Source organism: Aphelocoma coerulescens, unplaced genomic scaffold (genome assembly GCF_041296385.1).
Source record: "Aphelocoma coerulescens isolate FSJ_1873_10779 unplaced genomic scaffold, UR_Acoe_1.0 HiC_scaffold_77, whole genome shotgun sequence".
Classification (NCBI taxonomy): Eukaryota; Metazoa; Chordata; class Aves; order Passeriformes; family Corvidae; genus Aphelocoma; species Aphelocoma coerulescens.
This window is the reverse complement of record NW_027184063.1, coordinates 1,794,384-1,814,381: the sequence shown is the minus strand read 5'-3', so window position 1 is coordinate 1,814,381 and position 19,998 is coordinate 1,794,384. Positions and strand designations below refer to the sequence as shown.

The 19,998-nt window shown below is 55.2% G+C and overlaps 1 protein-coding gene across 1 annotated transcript in view; it reads right to left on the bottom strand.

The window, feature by feature from the left end:
* Positions 1 to 18,870, bottom strand: part of PPP4C (protein phosphatase 4 catalytic subunit) — a 29,732-nt gene extending 10,862 nt beyond the window's left edge. The window contains exons 1-6 of the mRNA XM_069000183.1: positions 18,837 to 18,870; positions 13,745 to 13,860; positions 9,449 to 9,500; positions 8,005 to 8,055; positions 6,137 to 6,238; positions 2,072 to 2,245 (exon numbers count right to left, since the gene is read on the bottom strand). Of these exons, the coding sequence (XP_068856284.1) occupies positions 2,072 to 2,245; positions 6,137 to 6,238; positions 8,005 to 8,055; positions 9,449 to 9,500; positions 13,745 to 13,842 (477 nt within the window). The 5' untranslated portion in view covers positions 13,843 to 13,860; positions 18,837 to 18,870. The remainder of the gene's footprint in view (positions 1 to 2,071; positions 2,246 to 6,136; positions 6,239 to 8,004; positions 8,056 to 9,448; positions 9,501 to 13,744; positions 13,861 to 18,836) is intronic.
* Positions 18,871 to 19,998: the final 1,128 nt, after the last annotated feature.

Here is a 19,998-nt window from a genome sequence, read left to right as displayed (position 1 = left end):
ACTGGGAACACTGGGGACACTGGGGACACTGGGATCACTGGGGATCACTGGGATCAATGGGGACACTGGGGACACTGGGATCACTGGGATCACTGGGGATCACTGGGATCAATGGGGACACTGGAATCACTGGGATCACTGGGATCACTGGGATCACTGGGCTCACTGGGAACACTGGGGACACTGGGGACACTGGGATCACTGGGATCAATGGGGACACTGGGCTCACTGGGAACACTGGGGACACTGGGGACACTGGGATCACTGGGGATCACTGGGATCACTGGGCTCACTGGGAACACTGGGGACACTGGGGACACTGGGATCACTGGGGATCACTGGGATCAATGGGGACACTGGGGACATTGGGGGTGCCCCAGGTGTGCCACCCCCGCCACCTGCCCCAGGTGTGCCCCAGCTGTGCCCGGGTGCCCCCAGGTGTGCCCCAGCTGTGCCCCAGGTGTGCCCAGGTGTGCCACCTGCCCCAGCTGTGCCCCAGGTGTCCCTAAGTGCCCCCAAGGTGCCCCCAAGTCTGTCCCAGATACCCTCCGGTGTATCCAGATGTGCCCAGGTGTGCCCAGGTGTGCCCCAAGTACCCCCAGGTGGCCCTGAGTGCCCCTAAGGTGCCCCCAAGTCTATCCCAGATACCCCCAGGTGTGCCCAGGTGCCCCCAGGTGCACCCAGCTGTGCCGCAGATGCCCCCAGGTGTGTCCAGCTGTGCCCCAGGTACCCCCAGGTGCACCCAGCTGTGCCCAGGTGCCCCCAGATGCCCCCAGGTACCCCCAGGTGTCCCCCAGGTACCCCCAACTGTATCCCAGGTACCCCCAGATACCTCCAGGTGCCCCCAGATACCTCCAGGTGCCCCCAGATGCCCCCAGGTGCCCCCCAGCTGTACCCCAGGTACCCCCAGGTACCCCCAGCCATACCCCAGGTACCCCCAAATACCTCCCAGTACCCCCAGGTACCCCCAACCGTACCCCAGGTGCCCCCAGGTATCCCCCAGCTACCCCCAAATACCTCCAGGTGTCCCCCAGGTGTCCCCCAGGTGCCCCCCAGCTGTACCCCAGGTACCCCCAAATACCTCCAGGTACCCCCAGGTGTGCCCAGCTATACCCCAGGTACCCCCCAGCTATACCCCAGGTACCCCCAGATACCCCCAGGCACCCCCAGGTGTCCCCCAGGTACCCCCCAGCTGTACCCCAGGTAGCCCCAAATACCCCCAGGTGTCCCCCAGGTGCCCCCAGGTGCCCCCAGCTGTACTCCAGGTGTGACCCAGTTGTACCCCAGGTACCCCCAAATACCTCCAGGTACCCCCAGGTGTCCCCCAGGTGTCCCCCAGGTGCCCCCCAACTGTACCCCAGGTAGCCCCAGGTACCCCCAGGTGTCCCCCAGGTGTGCCCCAGCTGTACTCCAGGTACCCCCAAATACCTCCAGGTACCCCCAGGTACCCCCAGATGCCCCCAGGTGCCCCCAGCTGTACCCCAGGTGTGCCCCAGTTGTACCCCAGGTACCCCCAAATACCTCCAGGTGCCCCCAGGTGTCCCCCAGGTGCCCCCAGCTATACCCCAGGTGTGCCCCAGTTGTACCCCAGGTACCTCCAGATACCCCCAGGTGCCCCCCAGGTGCCCCCCAGCTGTACCCCAGGTGCCCCCAGATGCCCCCAAGTACCCCCAGCTGTACCCCAGGTACCCCCAGATACCTCCAGGTACCCCCAGGTGCCCCCCAGCTGTACCCCAGGTGCCCCCAGATACCCCCAGGTGCCCCCAGGTGTCCCCCAGGTGCCTGCCACCCCCCCAGGCGCCCCCAGGTGTCCCCCAGGTACCCCCAGCTGTACCCCAGGTACCCCCAGCTACCCCCAGCTACCCCCAGGTACCCCCAGGTGTCCCCCAGGTACCCCCAGGTGTCCCCCAGGTACCCCCAGGTGTACCCCAGGTACCCCCAGCTACCCCCAGCTACCCCCAGGTGCCCGTCACCCCCCCAGGTGTGCCCCAGTTGTACCCCAGGTACCCCCAGGTACCCCCAGGTGCCCCCAGGTGCCCGGCCCCCCCCCAGGTGCCCGCGCGGTGCCCACCTTGCCGTCGATGATGGCCGACAGGCTCAGGTAGTCGAAGATCTCGGTGCAGTAGCGCCACACGGTGACCGAGCCGTACTTGCGCAGGCACTCGTCGTAGAAGCCGTAAACCTGCGTGATCTGCCGGGACTCGTGGTTCCCCCGGATCAGCGTGATCCGGTCCGGGTACCGCACCTGGGCACACACACACACACCTGGGTCACACCTGGGCACGGGGACACACCCAGAGAACCACCTGTGCCACCTGTGCCACCTGTGCCAGGTGTGCCCCTACACCTGCGTGATCTGCCGGGACTCGTGGTTCCCCCGGATCAGCGTGATCCGGTCTGGGTACCGCACCTGGGCACAGGTGAGACACACCTGGGTCACACCTGGGCACACCTGGGCACACCTGGGTTACACCTGGGCACGGGGACACACCCAGAGAACCACCTGTGCCACCTGTGCCACCTGTGCCAGCTGTGCCAGGTGTGCCCCTACACCTGCGGGAGCTGCCGGGACTCGTGGTTCCCCCGGATCAGCGTGATCCGGTCCGGGTACCGCACCTGGGCACACACACACACACCTGGGTCACACCTGGGCACACCTGGGCACACCCACACAGCCACCTGTGCCACCTGTGCCAGGTGTGCCCCTACACCTGCGGGATTCACCCTGGGCACACAGTGACACACCTGGGTCACACCTGGGTCACACCTGGGCACACCTGGGCACACCCACAGAGCCACCTGTGCCACCTGTGCCACCTGTGCCAGGTGTGCCCCTACACCTGCGGGAGCTGCCGGGACTCGTGGTTCCCCCGGATCAGCGTGATCCGGTCCGGGTACCGCACCTGGGCACACACAGACACACCTGGGTCACACCTGGGCACGGGGACACACCCACAGAGCCACCTGTGCCACCTGTGCCACCTGTGCCAGCTGTGCCAGGTGTGCCCCTACACCTGCGGGAGCTGCCGGGACTCGTGGTTCCCCCGGATCAGCGTGATCCGGGCCGGGTACCGCACCTGGGCACAGGTGAGACACACCTGGGTCACACCTGGGCACACCTGGGCACACCCACACAGCCACCTGTGCCACCTGTGCCAGGTGTGCCCCTACACCTGCGGGATTCACCCTGGGCACACAGTGACACACCTGGGTCACACCTGGGTCACACCTGGGCACACCTGGGCACACCCACAGAGCCACCTGTGCCACCTGTGCCACCTGTGCCAGGTGTGCCCCTACACCTGCGGGAGCTGCCGGGACTCGTGGTTCCCCCGGATCAGCGTGATCCGGTCTGGGTACCGCACCTGGGCACACACACACACACCTGGGTCACACCTGGGCACACCTGGGCACACCCACACAGCCACCTGTGCCACCTGTGCCAGGTGTGCCCCTACACCTGTGTGATCTGCCGGGACTCATGGTTCCCCCGGATCAGCGTGATCCGGTCCGGGTACCGCACCTGGGCACAGGTGAGACACACCTGGGTCACACCTGGGCACACCTGGGCACACCCACACAGCCACCTGTGCCACCTGTGCCAGGTGTGCTCCTACACCTGCGGGAGCTGCCGGGACTCGTGGTTCCCCCGGATCAGCGTGATCCAGTCCGGGTACCGCACCTGGGCACAGGTGTGACACACCTGGGCACACCTGGGCACAGGGACACACCCACACAGCCACCTGTGCCACCTGTGCCACCTGTGCCAGGTGTGCCCCTACACCTGCGTGATCTGCCGGGACTCATGGTTCCCCCGGATCAGCGTGATCCGGTCCGGGTACCGCACCTGGGCACAGGTGAGACACACCTGGGTCACACCTGGGCACACCTGGGCACAGGGACACACCCACACAGCCACCTGTGCCAGCTGTGCCACCTGTGCCAGGTGTGCCCCTACACCTGCGGGATCTGCCGGGACTCGTGGTCACCCCGGATCAGCGTGATCCGGTCCGGGTACCGCACCTGGGCACAGGTGAGACACACCTGGGTCACACCTGGGCACACCCACAGAGCCACCTGTGCCACCTGTGCCACCTGTGCCAGGTGTGCCCCTACACCTGCGGGAGCTGCCGGGACTCGTGGTTCCCCCGGATCAGCGTGATCCGGTCCGGGTACCGCACCTGGGCACACACACACACACCTGGGTCACACCTGGGCACACCTGGGCACACCCACACAGCCACCTGTGCCACCTGTGCCAGGTGTGCCCCTACACCTGCGGGATTCACCCTGGGCACACAGTGACACACCTGGGTCACACCTGGGTCACACCTGGGCACACCTGGGCACACCCACAGAGCCACCTGTGCCACCTGTGCCACCTGTGCCAGGTGTGCCCCTACACCTGCGGGAGCTGCCGGGACTCGTGGTTCCCCCGGATCAGCGTGATCCGGTCTGGGTACCGCACCTGGGCACAGGTGAGACACACCTGGGTCACACCTGGGCACACCTGGGCACACCTGGGCACGGGGACACACCCACACAGCCACCTGTGCCACCTGTGCCAGGTGTGCCCCTACACCTGCGGGATCTGCCCTGGGCACACAGTGACACACCTGGGCACAGGGACACGGCCATGGTGTCACCAAAATGGGCTTGGAGGCACCTGGCACACCTGGCACACCTGGGCAGGTGAGCTGAGGGCAGTGACGCACCCACAGGGTCACAGAGGTGAGGCTGGGGCACACCTGGGGCACACCTGGGCACACCTGGGGCACACCTGGGCACAGAGACAGGCCCACGGTGGCACTAAAGCGGGGTGTGACGCACCTGGGCACATCTTGGCACATCTGGGCACACCTGAGCTCACCTGGGCTCACCTGTTGTGCCAGCTGGAGCAGAAAAGTGCCCACGCTGTCCCACCTGTCCCTCACCTGTCCCTCACCTGTTCCAGATGTGTCCCAGATGTGCCCCAGGTGTGTCCCACCTATCCCATACCTGCCCCAGGTGTGCCCAGGTGTGCCCACCTGTCCCATACCTGTCCCAGCTGTGTCCCAGGTGTGCCCAGGTGTGCCCACCTGTCCCATACCTGTCCCAGCTGTATCCCAGGTGTGCCCAGGTGTGTCCAGGTGTGCCCAGGTGTGTCCCTCACCTTCAGTGCCAGCAGCAGCAGGAAGGTCTCCACACTGTCCCACCTGTCCCATACCTGTCCCACCTGTCCCAGGTGTGTCCCAGCTGTGCCCAGGTGTGCCCAGATGTGTCCCACATGTCCCACCTGTCCCTCACCTGTCCAGGTGAGCTCACCTTCAGTGCCAGCAGCAGCAGGAAGGTCTCCACGCTGTCCCACCTATCCCATACCTGTCCCGGGTGTGCCCAGGTGTGCCCAGCTGTATCCCAGCTGTGTCCCAGCTGTGTCCCAGGTGTGTCCCAGGTGTGTCTCTCACCTTCAGCACCAGCAGCAGGAGGAAGGGGCTGTGACCCCTCACCTGCCCCATACCTGTCCAGGTGTGTCCCAGGTGTGCCCAGGTATGCCCAGGTGTGTCCCAGGTGTGTCCCACCTGTCCCATACCTGTCCCAGCTGTGTCCCAGGTGTGTCCCTCACCTGTCCAGGTGAGCTCACCTTGAGTGCCAGCAGCAGCAGGAAGGTCTCCACGCTGTCCCACCTGTCCCATACCTGTCCCACCTGTCCCATACCTGTCCCGGGTGTGCCCAGGTGTGCCCAGGTGTATCCCAGGTGTATCCCAGGTGTATCCCAGGTGTGTCCCAGCTCTGTCCCAGGTGTGCCCAGGTGTGCCCAGGTGTGCCCAGGTGTGTTTCTCACCTTCAGTGCCAGCAGCAGCAGGAAGGTCTCCACGCTGTCCCACCTGTCCCATACCTGTCCCGGGTGTGCCCGGGTGTGCCCGGGTGTGCCCAGGTGTGCCCAGGTGTATCCCAGGTGTATCCCAGGTGTGTCCCAGCTCTGTCCCAGGTGTGCCCAGGTGTGCCCAGGTGTGCCCAGGTGTATCCCAGGTGTGCCCAGGTGTATCCCAGGTGTGCCCAGGTGTGCCCAGGTGTGCCCAGGTGTATCCCAGGTGTGTCCCAGCTCTGTCCCAGGTGTGCCCAGGTGTGCCCAGGTGTGCCCAGGTGTGTTTCTCACCTTCAGTGCCAGCAGCAGCAGGAAGGTCTCCACGCTGTAGAAGCCGCGGTCGACGAAGTCGCCCATGAACAGGTAATTGGTCTCAGGGACGTCCCCGCCCACCTGGGGACAGGGGAGGGACAGGTGAGGGACAAAAACCCCAAAAGGACCCAAAAAGGACCTAAAACACCTCAAAAAAGGGGCTCAGGTGAGTCCTGGAGTGCTCAGGTGAGGGCCCAGCTACCTGTGCACACGTGAGGGACAGGGGAGCCTCAAAAACCCCAAAAGGACCCAAAAATGAGCCAAAAAATGACCTAAAACACCCCAAAAAAGGGGCTCAGGTGAGGCCCCAGCTGCCTGCCAAAGGCACCCAAAAATGACCCAAAAACGGCCAAAAACACCCCAAAAAAGGGGCTCAGGTGAGGGCCCAGTTACCTGTGCACAGGTGAGTGACAGGGGAGCAGCAAAAACCCCAAAAATGACCCAAAAATGACCCCAAAATGACCCAAAAACACCCCGAAAAAGAGGCTCAGGTGAGGACTCAGTTACCTGTGCACAGGTGAGGGACAGGGGAGCCTCAAAAACCCCAAAAATGACCCAAAAATGACCCAAAAAGGACCCAAAAACGGCCAAAAACACCCCAAAAAAGGGGCTCAGGTGAGGCCCCAGCTGCCTGCCAAAGGCACCCAAAAGTGAGCCAAAAATGAGCCAAAAATGGCCAAAACCACCCCAAAAAAGGGGCTCAGGTGAGGGCCCAGCTACCTGTGCACAGGTGAGGGACGGGGGAGCCTCAAAAAACCCAAAAACGACCCAAAAATGACCCAAAAATGACCCAAAAAAACCCCAAAAAAGGGGCTCAGGTGAGGGCCCAGTTACCTGTGTACAGGTGAGGGACAGGGGAGCCTCAAAACCCCCAAAAATGACCCAAAAAGGACCCAAAAAATGACCCAAAAATGACCAAAACCACCCCAAAAAAGGGGCTCAGATGAGGGCCCAGCAGCCTGCCAAAGGCACCCAAAAATGACCCCAAAATGAGCCAAAAAAGACCCAAAAATGACCTAAAACACCCCAAAAAAGGGGCTCAGGTGAGGGCCCAGTTACCTGTGCACAGGTGAGGGACAGGGGAGCCTCAAAAACCCCAAAAATGACCCAAAAATGACCCAAAAATGACCCAAAAATGAGCCAAAAACGGCCAAAAACACCCCAAAAAAGGGGCTCAGGTGAGGCCCCAGCTGCCTGCCAAAGGCACCCAAAAATGAGGCAAAAATGACCCAAAAACGGCCAAAACCACCCCAAAAAAGGGGCTCAGGTGGGCCCCAGGTGCTCGGGGCAGGGCCAGGGGAGGGCCCAGCTCCAAAAAGCCCCAAATTTGATCCCAAAATTGACAAAATCGGCCCCAAAATCAACGAAAAAGCCCCAAAATCCATCGAAACCACCCCAAAACGGCCAAAGGTCACTCAGGGGTCACTGAGGGGTCACTGAGGGGTCACTCCGGGGTCACGCAAGGGTCACTCAGGGGTCACTCAGAGGTCACTCAGGGGTCACTCAGAGGTCACTCAGAGGTCACTCAGGGCTCACTCAGGGGTCACTCAGGGGTCACTCAGAGGTCACTCAGGGGTCACTCAGGGCTCACTCAGGGGTCACTCAGGGGTCACTCCGGGGTCACTCAAGGGTCACTCAGAGGTCACTCAGGGGTCACTCAGAGGTCACTCGGGGTCATTCAGGGGTCACTCAGAGGTCACTCAGGGGTCACTCAGGGGTCACTCAGGGGTCACTCCGGGGTCACTCCGGGGTCACTCAGGGGTCACTCCGGGGTCATTCAGGGGTCACTCAGGGGTCATTCAGGGGTCACTCAGGGGTCACTCCGGGGTCACTCCGGGGTCACTCACCCGGAAGAGCTCCTTGAGGTCGTAGAACTGCCCGTGGATGTCCCCGCACACCTGGGGGGGCACAGACCCCAAAATTACCCCAAATTCGCCCCAAATCCACCCAAAATCGCCCCAAAATTGCCTAGAAATCGCCCCAAATCCACCCAAATCCACCCAAAATCGCCCAAAATCCACCCAAAATCACCCCAAATCCACCCCAAAATCACCCAAAATCACCCCAAATCCACCCAAAATCCACCCAAATTCACCCCTAATCCCCCCAAATCCACCCAAAATCCACCCAAATCCCCCCAAAATCACCCCAAATCCACCCCAAATCGCCCCAAATCCCCCCAAAATCGCCCCAAATCCCCCCAAAATCCCCAAAATTCCCAAAAATATCCCCCCAAATTTTCCCCCAAACCCCAAAAAATGGCTCTAGAATTCCCCCAAAACTCCCCAAATCCACCCAAAATTCCCCAAATTTTCCCCCAAACCCTCCCAGGATCCCCAAAACTTTGCTAAAAATTCCCAAAATTCCCCAGAAATTCCCAAAATCCCCCTATTCCCCAAAAAATTGCCCTCAAATTCCCCCAAAACTCCCCAAATTCACCCAAATCCCCCCAAATTTCCCCCAAACCCTCCCAGGATTCCCCCAAATTCCTAAAAACTCCCAAAATTCCCCCCAAAACCTCCAAAATTTGCTCTAAATTTCCCCCAAAATTCCTCAAATCCTCCCCAAATCCCCCAAAATTTCCCCCAAATCTTCCCAGAACTCCTGAAATTCCCAAAATATTCCCAAAATTCCCAAAAATTCCCAAAAATTCCCCAAAATTCCCAAAAAATCCCTTCAAAATTGCTCTAAAATACCCCAAAACTCCCCAAATCCTCCCCAAACCCCCCAAAATTTCCCCCAAAACCCTCCCAGAATCCCCAAAATTCCCCAAAATTCCCCAAAAATTCCCAAAAAATTCCCAAAAAATTCCCAAAAATTCCCAAAATCCCACCAAAATCCCCCTATTCCCCCAAAAAATTGCCCTCAAATTCCCCCAAAACTCCCCAGATCCACCCAAAATTCCCCCAAATTTCCCCCAAACCCTCCCAGGATCCCCCAAAATTCCTAAAAAACTCCCAAAATCCCCCCCAAAATCTCCTAAATTTGCTCTAAATTTCCCCCAAAACTCCCCAAATCCACCCAAAATTCCCCAAATTTTTCCCCCAAACCCTCCCAGAACCCCCAAAAATTCCCAAAAAATTCCCAAAATTTTCCCAAAATCCCCCAATTCCCCCCCAAAATTGCTCTAAAATCCCCCCAAAACTCCCCAAATCCTCCCCAAATCCCCCAAAAATTTCCCCCAAAACCCTCCCAGCATCCCCAAAATTCCCCAAAATTCCCCAAAAATTCCCAAAAATTCCCCAAATTCCCCAAAATCCCCCAAATCCCCCCAGTCCCCGCGGGGCTCACGGTGACGGGCGAATCCACCCTCTGCACGTTGCTCTCCTCCACCAGGATCTCCCTGCAAAGCCCCAATTAACGCCAATTAGCGCCAATTAGCGCTCAATTAGCGCTCAATTAGGGCACAATTAGCGCTCAATTCGTGCCCAGTTAGTGCCCAATTAGTGCGCAATTAGCGCTCAATTAGCGCTCAATTAGGGCCCGATTAGCGCCCAATTAGCTCCCAATCAACAGGCAATTAGCGACCAATTAGGGCCCAACTAGAACCCAATTAGAGCCCAATTAGTGCCCAATTAGCACCCGATTAGCACCCAATTAGGGCCCAATTAGTGCACTATGAGTGCCCAATTAGCACCCAATCAGGGCCCAACTAGAGCCCAATTTGTGCCCAATTAGCGCCCAGTTGGCGCTCAATTAGCGCCTGATTAGCGCCCAATTAGGGCCCAACTAGAGGCCAATTAGCGCACAATTAGTGCCCAATTAGCGCCCAATTAGCGCACAATTAGCGCCCAATTAGGGCCTAACTAGAGGCCAATTAGCGCACAATTAGCGCCCAATTAGCGCACGATATGCACCCAATTAGCGTGCAAATAGGGCCTAATCAGGGGTCAACTAGAGCCCAATTAGCGCGCAATTAACACCCGATTAGCGCCCGATAAGCGCCCAATCAGCACCAATTAGGGCCCAACTAGAGCCCAATTAGTGCTCAATTAGCGCCCGATTAGCACCCAATTAGTGCACAATTAGTGCCCAATTAGTGCCCGATAAGCATCCAATTAGGGCCCAACTAGAGCCCAATTAGCGCACAATTAACACCTGATAAGCACCCAATTAGGGCCCAACCAGAGCCCAATTAGCGCCCAGTTGACGTTCAATTAGCGCCCAATTAGCGCCCAATTAGGTCCCAACTAGAGCCCAATTAGCACCCAATTAGCGCCTGATAAGCGCCCAATTAGTGCCCAGTTAGTGTCCAATTAGCATCCAATTAACGCCCAATTAGAACACAATTAACACCCAATTAGTGCCCAATCAGCGCCAAATGAGCACACAAATAGTGCCCGATTAGCACCCAATTACCGCCCAATTAGGACCCAGTTAACACCCAATTAGCGCCTAATTGACCCCCCCATTAGTGTCCAATTAGCATCCAATTAACGCCCAATTAGAACACAATTAGCACCCAATTAATGCCCACTTAGAGCTCAATTTGTGCTTAATTAGTGCCCGATTAGTGCCCAATTAACGCCCAATTAATGCCAATTACCACCCAATTAGCGCCCACTCAACACCCAATTAGCACATGATCAGTGCCCAATTAGTACCTGATTAGCACCCAATTAATGCCCAATTAGGGCCCAATCAGCGCCCGATTAACGCCCAATTAATGTCAATTAGCGCCCAATTAGCGCCCAATTAACGCCCCCTCCCCTGGGGCAGCCAGGGCTCCACCAGGCATTAATGAGATGTTAATTAGGGGTTAATTAGGCATTAACCAGGAGTGAACTAGGGGTTAATTAGCGGTTAATTAGCGGTTACTTAGGAGTTCATTAGGGGTTAATTAGGGGTCAATTAGGGGCTTGCTAAGGGTTCATTGGGGTTCATTGGGGTAAATTAGGGCTCATTAAAGGTTTGTTAGGGGTAAATTAGGGGTTCACTAGGGGTTAATTGGGGTTTCACTAGGGGTTCATTAAGGGTTCATTAGGGGCTCATTAGGGCTCCATTAGGAGTTCATTAAGGGTTCATTAGGGGCTCCGTTAGGGGTTCATTCGGGGTAAATTAAAGGTTCATTTGGGGTAAATTAGGGGTTCATTAGGGGTTCATTAAGGGCTCATTAAGGGTTCATTGCGGTAAATTAAGGGTTCATTAGGAGCTCATTAGGCGTTCATTAGGGGTCCATTAGGAGTCCATTAGGAGTTCATTAAGGGTTCATTAAGGGTTCATTAGGAGTCCATTAGAGGTAAATTAGGGGTTAATTAGGGGTAAATCAGGGGTTCATTAAGGGTTTATTAGGGGTCCATTAGGAGTCCATTAGGAGTTCATTAGGGGTTCATTGAGGGTTCATTAGGGGTTCATTAGGAGTTAATAAGGGGTTCATTAAGCGTTCATTAGGGGTCCATTAGGGTTTCATTAGGGCTCCATTAGGGGTTCATTAAAGGTAAATTAGGGGTTACTTAGGGGTAAATTAGAGGTTCATTAGGGGATCATTAGAGCTCCATTAGGGGTTCATTAGGGGTCCATTAAGGGTTCATTAGGGGTTCATTAGGAGCTCATTTGGGGTTTATTAGGGGTTCATTAGTGGTTCATTAGGGCTCCATTAGGGGTTCATTAGCAGTTAATTAGGAGTTCATTAGGGGCTCATTAAGGGCTCCATTAGGGGTTCATTAGGGCTCCATTAGGGATTCATTAAGGGTTCATTAGGGGCTCATTAGGGGTTCATTTAGGGGTCCATTAGGGCTCCATTAGGGGCTAATTAGGGGTTCATTAGGGGTTCATTAGGAGCTCATTAGGAGTTCATTAGGGCTCCATTAGGGATTCATTAAGGGTTCATTAGGGCTCCATTAGGGGCTAATTAGGGGTAAATTAAAGGTTCATTCAGGGTAAATTATGGGCTCATTAGGAGTTCATTAGGGGTTCATTAAGGGCTCATTAGGGGTTCATTGCGGTAAATTAAGGGTTCGTTAGGGGCTCATTAGGGGTTCATTAGGGGTAAATTAGCGGTTCATTAGCAGTTCATTAGGGGTTCAATAGGGGTTCCTTAGGGCGAATTAGGGGTTCATTAGGGGTCCATTAGGAGTTAATTAGGAGCTCATTAGGGGTTCATTAAGGGCTCATTAGCGGCCCATTAAGGGCTCATTAAGGGTTCATAAGTGGTTCATTAGGGGTTCATTAAGGATCCATTAGCAGTTCATTAGGGGTTCTTTAGGAGTTCCTAAGTGGTTAATTAGGAACTCATTAGGGGTTCATTAGGTGCTCATTAGGAGTTCATTAGGTGCTCATTAGGAGTTCATTAGGAGTTCATTAGGGCTCCATTAGTGGTTCATTAGGGGCTCATTAGGGGCTCATTAGGGCTCCATTAGGGGTTCATTAGGGGTTCATTAGGGCTCCATTAGGGATTCATTAAGGGTTCATTAGGGGCTCATTAGGAGCTCATTAGGAGCTCATTAGGAGCTCATTAGGGCTCCATTAGTGGTTCATTAGGGATTTATTAGGAGCTCATTAGGGGCTCATTAGGAGCTCATTAGGGCTTCATTAGGGGTTCATTAGGGGTTCATTAGGAGCTCATTAGGGGTTCATTAGGGGTTCATTGGGGTCCATTAGGGGTTCATTAGGTGTTCATTAAGGGTTCATTAGGGGTCCATTAGGGGCTAATTAGGGGTAAATTAAAGGTTCATTCAGGGTAAATTAGGGGGTCATTAGGGGTTCATTAGTGGTTCATTAGGGGTTCATTAAGGGCTCATTAGGGGTTCATTGCGGTAAATTAAGGGTTCGTTAGGGGCTCATTAGGAGTTCATTAGGGGTAAATTAGCGGTTCATTAGCAGTTCATTAGGGGTTCATTACGGGTTCAATAGGGGTTCCTTAGGGCGAATTAGGGGTTCATTAGGGGTCCATTAGGAGTTAATTAGGAGCTCATTAGGGGTTCATTAAGGGCTCATTAGGAGCTCATTAGCAGCCCATTAAGGGTTCATTAAGGGTTCATTAGTGGTTCATTAGGGGTCCGTTAAGGGTTTATTCGGGGTTCATTAGGGATCCATTAGCATTTCATTAGGGGTTCATTAGGAGCTCATTAAGGGTTCATTAGGAGCTCATTAGGGGTTCATTAGGGCTCCATTAGGAGTTCATTAGGAGCTCATTAGGGATTCATTAGGGGCTCATTAGGAGTTCATTAGGGCTCCATTAGGGATTCATTAAGGGTTCATTAGGGGCTAATTAGGGCTCCATTAGGGGTTCATTAGAGCTCCATTAGTGGTTCATTAGGGGTTCATTAGTGGTTCATTAGGGGCTCATTAAGGGTTCATTAGAGCTTCATTAGGGATTCATTAAGGGTCCATTAGGAGCTCATTAGGGATTCATTAAGGGTTCATTAGAGCTCCATTAGGAGCTCATTAGGGGTTCATTAGGGGCTCATTAGGAGTTCATTAGAGCTCCATTAGGGGTTCATTAGAGCTCCATTAGGAGTTCATTAAGGGCTCATTAGGGGCTCATTAGGAGCTCATTAGGGGTTCATTAGAGCTCCATTAGGGGTTCATTAGAGCTCCATTAGGGGCTCATTAAGGGCTCATTAGGGGTAATTAGGGGCTCGTTACCGGGCCTTGGCGCACAGGGCCTTGACCTCGCTCTCCTTGATGAGCTCGCAGCGCCGCAGCTGCTCGATCTGCCGGTCCAGGTCGCTCAGCTCCCCCATGGCGGCGCTAATTAACCCCTAATTCATTAATTAGGACCCTCATTAATCAATCTGCCTCCCCCCTGCCGAGTTTGAGGGTAATTAATGAGCCCCGAGGGTAATTAAGCCCCAGTTTCCCATGAAAAAGGGTGGGAAAAAGGGGATTAAAGCCTCGTGGATGCATTAATTTACCCCCTAATTAATTAATTAGGACCCTCATTAATCAATCTGCCTCCCCCCCGCCGAGTTTGAGGGTAATTAATGAGCCCCGGGGGTAATTAAGCCCCAATTTCCCATGAAAAGGGGTGGGAAAAGTGGCTTGGAAAGGGTTAAAAGTCTCAGGGATGTGTTAATTAAAGCCTAATTTAATCAATTAGGGCCCTCATTAATTGATTAAGGTGACCCAGGGGGAGTTTGAGGCGTTCTGGGGGTAATTAATGAGCCCTGGGGGTAATTAAGCCCCAATTTCCCATTAAAAAGGGTGGGAAAAAGGGGATTAAAGCCTCGTGGATGCATTAATTAACCCCCTAATTAATTAATTATCTCATTAATTACCCCAAAATCGCTCCTCCCCAACCCCAAAGACCCCCTGGGACCACCCAAAATCCATCAGGGGCTCCCAAATCCCCCAAAATCGCCCCAAAATTCCCCCAAATCCTCCCAAAATCCCCCCAAATCCCCCCAAAATTCCCCCAAATCCCCCCAAAATCCCCCCAAAATCCCCAAAATCCCCCGAAAATTCCCCAAAATTCCCCAAAATCCCCAAAATCCTCCCAAAATTCCCCCAAATCCCCCCAAAGTTCCCCAAAATCCCCCTAAAATCCCCCCAAAATCCCCCAAATCCCCCCAAAATCCCCCAAATCCCCCCAAAATCCCCCCCAAAACCCCAAAATCCCCCAAATCCCCCCAAAATCCCCCCAAAATTCCCCCAAATCCCCCCAAAATTCCCCAAAATCCCCAAAATCCTCCCAAAATTCCCCCAAATCCCCCCAAAGTTCCCCAAAATCCCCTCAAAATCCCCAAAATCCTCCCAAAATCCCTCAAAGAAATCCCCAAATCCTCCAAAAAAACCCCAAAAATCCCAAAGTCCCCAAAATAACCCCCGAAAAACCCCAATATCCCCCAAAAAAACCCCAAACCTCCCCAAAACGTCCCCAAAAAAACCCAAAACCCCCCGAAAAAAACCCCAAAACCTCCCAAAAAACCCCAAAATTCCCTCCAAAAAACCCAAAATCCCCCCAAATCCCCCCAAATCCTCCCCAAAAAGCCCCAAATCCACCCAAAAAGCCCCAGATTCCCCAAAAAACCCCAAAATTCAAAAAAAACCCGAATTTCCCCCCAAAAATCCCAAATTCCCCCCAAAACCTTCCCTAAAACCCCAAAATCCCTCCAAAAAACCCAAAATCCCCCAAAATAACCCCAAAACCTCCCTAAAAAAACCCAAATCCCCCAAATAACCCCAAAATTGCCCCCAAAAACCCCAAAAATCTCCCCCAAAATCCCCCCGAAAAAAAAACCAAAATTCCCTCCAAAGAAACCCAAAAATCCTCCAAATAACCCCAAAATTCCCCCCCAAACTTCCCCAAAAAGCCCCAAATGCTCCCAAAAATCCCAAAACCTCCCCAAATAACCCCAAATAACCCCAAAATGCTCCCAAAAAACCCAAATTTCCCCCCAAATCCCCAAAATCTCCCCCAAAACCTGCCCAAAAACCCCAAAATCCCCCCAAAATCTCCCCAAATCCCTCCAAAATCTCCCAAAATTCCCCAAAATCCCCCCAAAATCGCCCCAAAATCCCCTCCAGGACCCCCCAAATCCCTCCCAAAACCTTTGGGACCCCCCAAAATCGCCCCAAATCTGACCCCAGACCCCCCAAATGCCCCCAAAATCCCCCAAAAATCCACCCAAAGTGCCCCAAAATTCCCCCTTTTCCCCCCAAAACCCCTCCCAGACCCCGCAAAATCCACCCAAAATCCCCAAAATTGCCCCAAATCCCCCCAAAATCCCCCAAATCCCCTCCCAGACCACCCAAATCCACCCAAAATCCCTCACTGAACCCTCAGGACCCCCCAAAATCTCCAAAAATCCCCTCAAAACCCCCAAAATCCCCCCAAATCCACCCAAAATCCCCCAAATTCCCTCCCAGACCCCCCCAAATCCACCAAAATCCCCCCAAAATGCCCCAAAATCCACCCAAATCCCCCAAAACCCCCCAAATTTCCCCTCCACGACCACCCAGGACCCCCCAAATTCCCCCCAAAACTTTCCAGACCCGCCCCAAAAATCTCCCCCAAATGCCCCCAAAATCCCTCCCAGAACCCCCAAAACGCCCCAAAATCTCCCCAAAATCCCCCCCAGGCACCCCAAAATCCCTCAGAAAACCCTCGAGAGCCCCCAAATCCCCCAAAATCCCTCCCAGAGCCCCCAAAATCCCCCAAATCCCCCCAAAATCCCCCAAAATTGCCCAAAATCCCCCCAAAATCCCCCCAAATCCCCCCCAAATCCCCCCAAAATCCCCCAAAATCCCCCCAAATCGCCCCAAATCCACCCAAAATCGTGCCAAATCCCCCCAAAATTGCGCCAAATCCCCCAAAATCGCCCAAATCCCCCAAAATCCCCCCAAATCCCCCCCAAATCCACCTAAATCCCCCAAAATCCCCTCTCAAGACCCCCCAAAATCCCCCCAAATCCCCTCAAAGTCACCCCCAAAATCCCCCAAATCTCCCCCAAATCCACCTCAACCCCCCCAAATCCCCCTCAATGCCCCCCAAATCCCTCACGGACCCCTCCAATTCCCCCCAAAATGCCCCAAAAATGCCCCAAAATCCCGGCCCAGACCCCTCAAATTCCCCCAAATCCCCTCAAAGACCCCCCCCCAAACTCCCCAAAATCTGCCCAAAATCTGCCCAAAATGCCCCAAAATTCCCTCTTTTCCCCCAAATCCCCTCAGAGACCTCCCCAGATCCCCCCAAATCCCCCCAAAATCCCCCATGGAACCCTCAGGACCCCCCAAAAATCCACCCAAATCCCCTCAGAAACCCCCAAAATTCACCCAAATCCTCACAAAATCCCCCCAAAATCTCCCAAATCCACCTGAATTCCACCCCAAATCCCCCAAATCCCCCCAAAATCCTTCACAGAACCCTCAGGACCCCCAAAAATGGCCCCAAATCCCTTCAGAAACCCCCAAAATTGCTCCAAATCACCCCAAAATTGCCCCAATTCCCCCGAATTCCTTCCCAGACCCCCCAAAATCCACACGAAATCCCCCCAAAATGGCCCAAAATCTCCCCAAAATCCACTCAAATTCCCTCCCAGACCCCCAAATCCACCCAAAATCCCCCCAAATCCACCCAAAATACCCCCAAATCCTCCACAGACCCCCCAAAATCTGTCCAAATCCACCCAAATCCCCCAAATTCCCTCCCAGACCCCCCAAATCCACCAAAATCCCCCCAAAATGCACCCAAATCTCCCCCAAAATCCACCTGAACCCCCCCAAAATCCCCCAAATCCACTCACAGACCCCCCAAATCCCCCCAAAAATCCTCAAATCCCCTCAGAAACCCCCAAATCCCCCCAAAATCCCCCCAAAATCTCCCAAATCCCCTCCCAGACCCACCAAATTCACTCAAATTCCCCCAAAATGACCCAAACCTCCCCAAAATCCCCCCCAAAATTCACCGAAATCCCCCCCAAAATCCCCCAAATCCCTCACAGACCCCCCAAAATCCCCCCAAAATCCCTCACAGAACCCTCAGGACCCCCAAAAATCCCCCAAAATCCCCTCAGAAACCCCAAATCCACCAAAATCCCCCCAAATTCTCCCAAATCCCCTCCCAGACGCCCCAAATTCACCCAAATTCCCCCAAAATGACCCAAATCTCCCCAAAATCCACCCAAAATTCACCCCAAAATCCCCTCCAGACCCCCCAAAATCCCTCACAGAACCCTCAGGACCCCCAAAAATCCCCCCAAATCCCCTCAGAAATCCCCAAAATCCCCCCAAATTCCCTCCCAGACCCCCCAAATCCACCCAAAATGCCCCAAATCTCCCCAAAATCCACCCAAATCCCCCCCCAATTCACCTAAATTCCCCCCAAACCCCCCCAAATTCCCTCACAGACCCCCCAGGGCCCCCCCAAATCCCTCATGGAACCCTCAGGACCCCCAAATCCACCCAAATCCCCCCAAAATCCACCCAAATCTCCCCAAAATTCACCTGAAGCCCTCCCAAACCCCCCCAAAATCCCCCAAATTCCCCCCACGTTCACCTAAATCCCCCCAAATCTCCCCAAAATCCACCCAAAATCCCCCAAATCCCCTCAGAAACCCCCAAAATCTCCCCAAATCCACCCAAAATGCCCCCCCCCAAATCCCCCAAATCCCCCCAAAATCTCCCCAAATCCACCCAAAATGCCCCCCCCAAAATCTCCCCAAATCCCCCCAAAATCCCCCAAATCCCCTCCCAGACCCCCCAAAATCCCCCCCAGTCCCTCACGGAACCCTCCAATTCCCCCCAAAATGCCCCAAAATCCCAGCCCGGACCCCCGAAATCCCCTCAAAGACCCCCAAAACCCCCCAAAATCTGCCCAAAATGCCCCAAAATTCCCCAAATTCCCTCCCAGACCCCCTCCCCCCAAATACACCGAAACGCCCCCAAAATCCACCTGAATCTCCCCAAAATCCCCCAAATCCCCTCACAACCTCCCCAAATCCCTCAAATCCCCCCAAAAATCACCCAAATCCCCCCCCAAGCCCTCACGGGATCCTCCAATTCCCCCCAAAATGCCCCAAAATGCCCCAAAATCGCCCCAAAATCCCAGCCCGGACCCCCCAAATCCCCCCCCCAGAGCGCTCAGGATCCCCGCGGACCCCACAAATCCCCCCCCAAACCCCTCCGAGAGCCCCCAGAGCCCTCCCAAAACCTCCGAGAGCGCCTCAAATCGCCCCCAAATGGCCCAAAATGACCCAAAATCACCCAAAATCGCCCCAAAATCCCAGCCCGGACCCACCGCCGGCCCCGCCACCGCCTCCGTTGCGTCACTTCCGGCCACGCCCACCAGGAAGCGGAGGGAACCGGAAGAGGCCGGAAGAGGGAGGGTCCCAAAATGGCGCCCGGGAAGCGCGAAAAAAGTCGCGGTAAAGGCGGGCCTGGAAACGCGGCGCGAAAAAAGTCCCCGAAAGTGAGGGGAAAAGGGCCCCAAAATGAGGCGAAATCGCAGAATTTGGGGGGAAAAAGGGACCCCAAAAGATCCGGGACGGCAAAATTGGGGTGAGAAAAGGAATCTGAACCTCCCTGGGAGCCCCAAAAGCTCCGAATTTGGGGGAGAAGGGACCCTAAAATCACCCGGGAGCCCCAAACCGAGGGGAAAAGGGACCCAAAAAATCCCCGAAATCCCCAAAATTGTGGGGAAATGGGAGCCGAAAAATGCCCGGGACCCCCAAAATTGGGGTGAAAAGGGACCCAAAATGACCCAAAACCGCTCGGTTTGTGGGGGAAAGGGTCCTGAAGGAGTCGGGACCCCAAAATTGAGATTAAAAGGGTCCCTGAAGCTCCCCGGGACCCCCAAATTTGGGATGGAACCCCCCAAAACCCCCCCAGAACCCCCAAATTTGGGATGGAACCCCCCAAAACCAGCCCAGAACCCCCAAATTTGGGATGAAACCGCCCCAAAACCCCCCCCAGAACCCCCAAATTTGAAGTGAAACCTCCGAAAGCCGCCCCAGGACCCCCAAATTTGGGATGAAACCCCCCAAAATGCCCCCAAATTTGGGATGGAAGAGGTCCCCAAACGCCTCTGGGACCCCTAAAATTGGGGTGAAACCCCCAAAACCCCAAAAATGGGGCTGAAGCTCCTCAAAACCAGCCCAGAACCCCCAAATTTGGGGTGAAACCCCCCGAGGCCTCCCCAGGACCCCCAAATTTGGGGTCAAAACCCCCCAAAACCAGCCCAGAACCCCCAAATTTGGGCTGGAAAAGGTCCCCAAACTCCTCTGGGACCCCCAAATTTGGGGTCATAGCACCCCAAAGCCGCCCCAGGACCCCCAAATTTTGGCCAAACCCCCCAAAACCCCACCAGGATCCCCAAATTTGGGATCAGAACACCCCAAAACCACGCCAGGACCCCCAAATTTGGGGTGAAACCCCCCGAGGCCTCCCCAGGACCCCCAAAT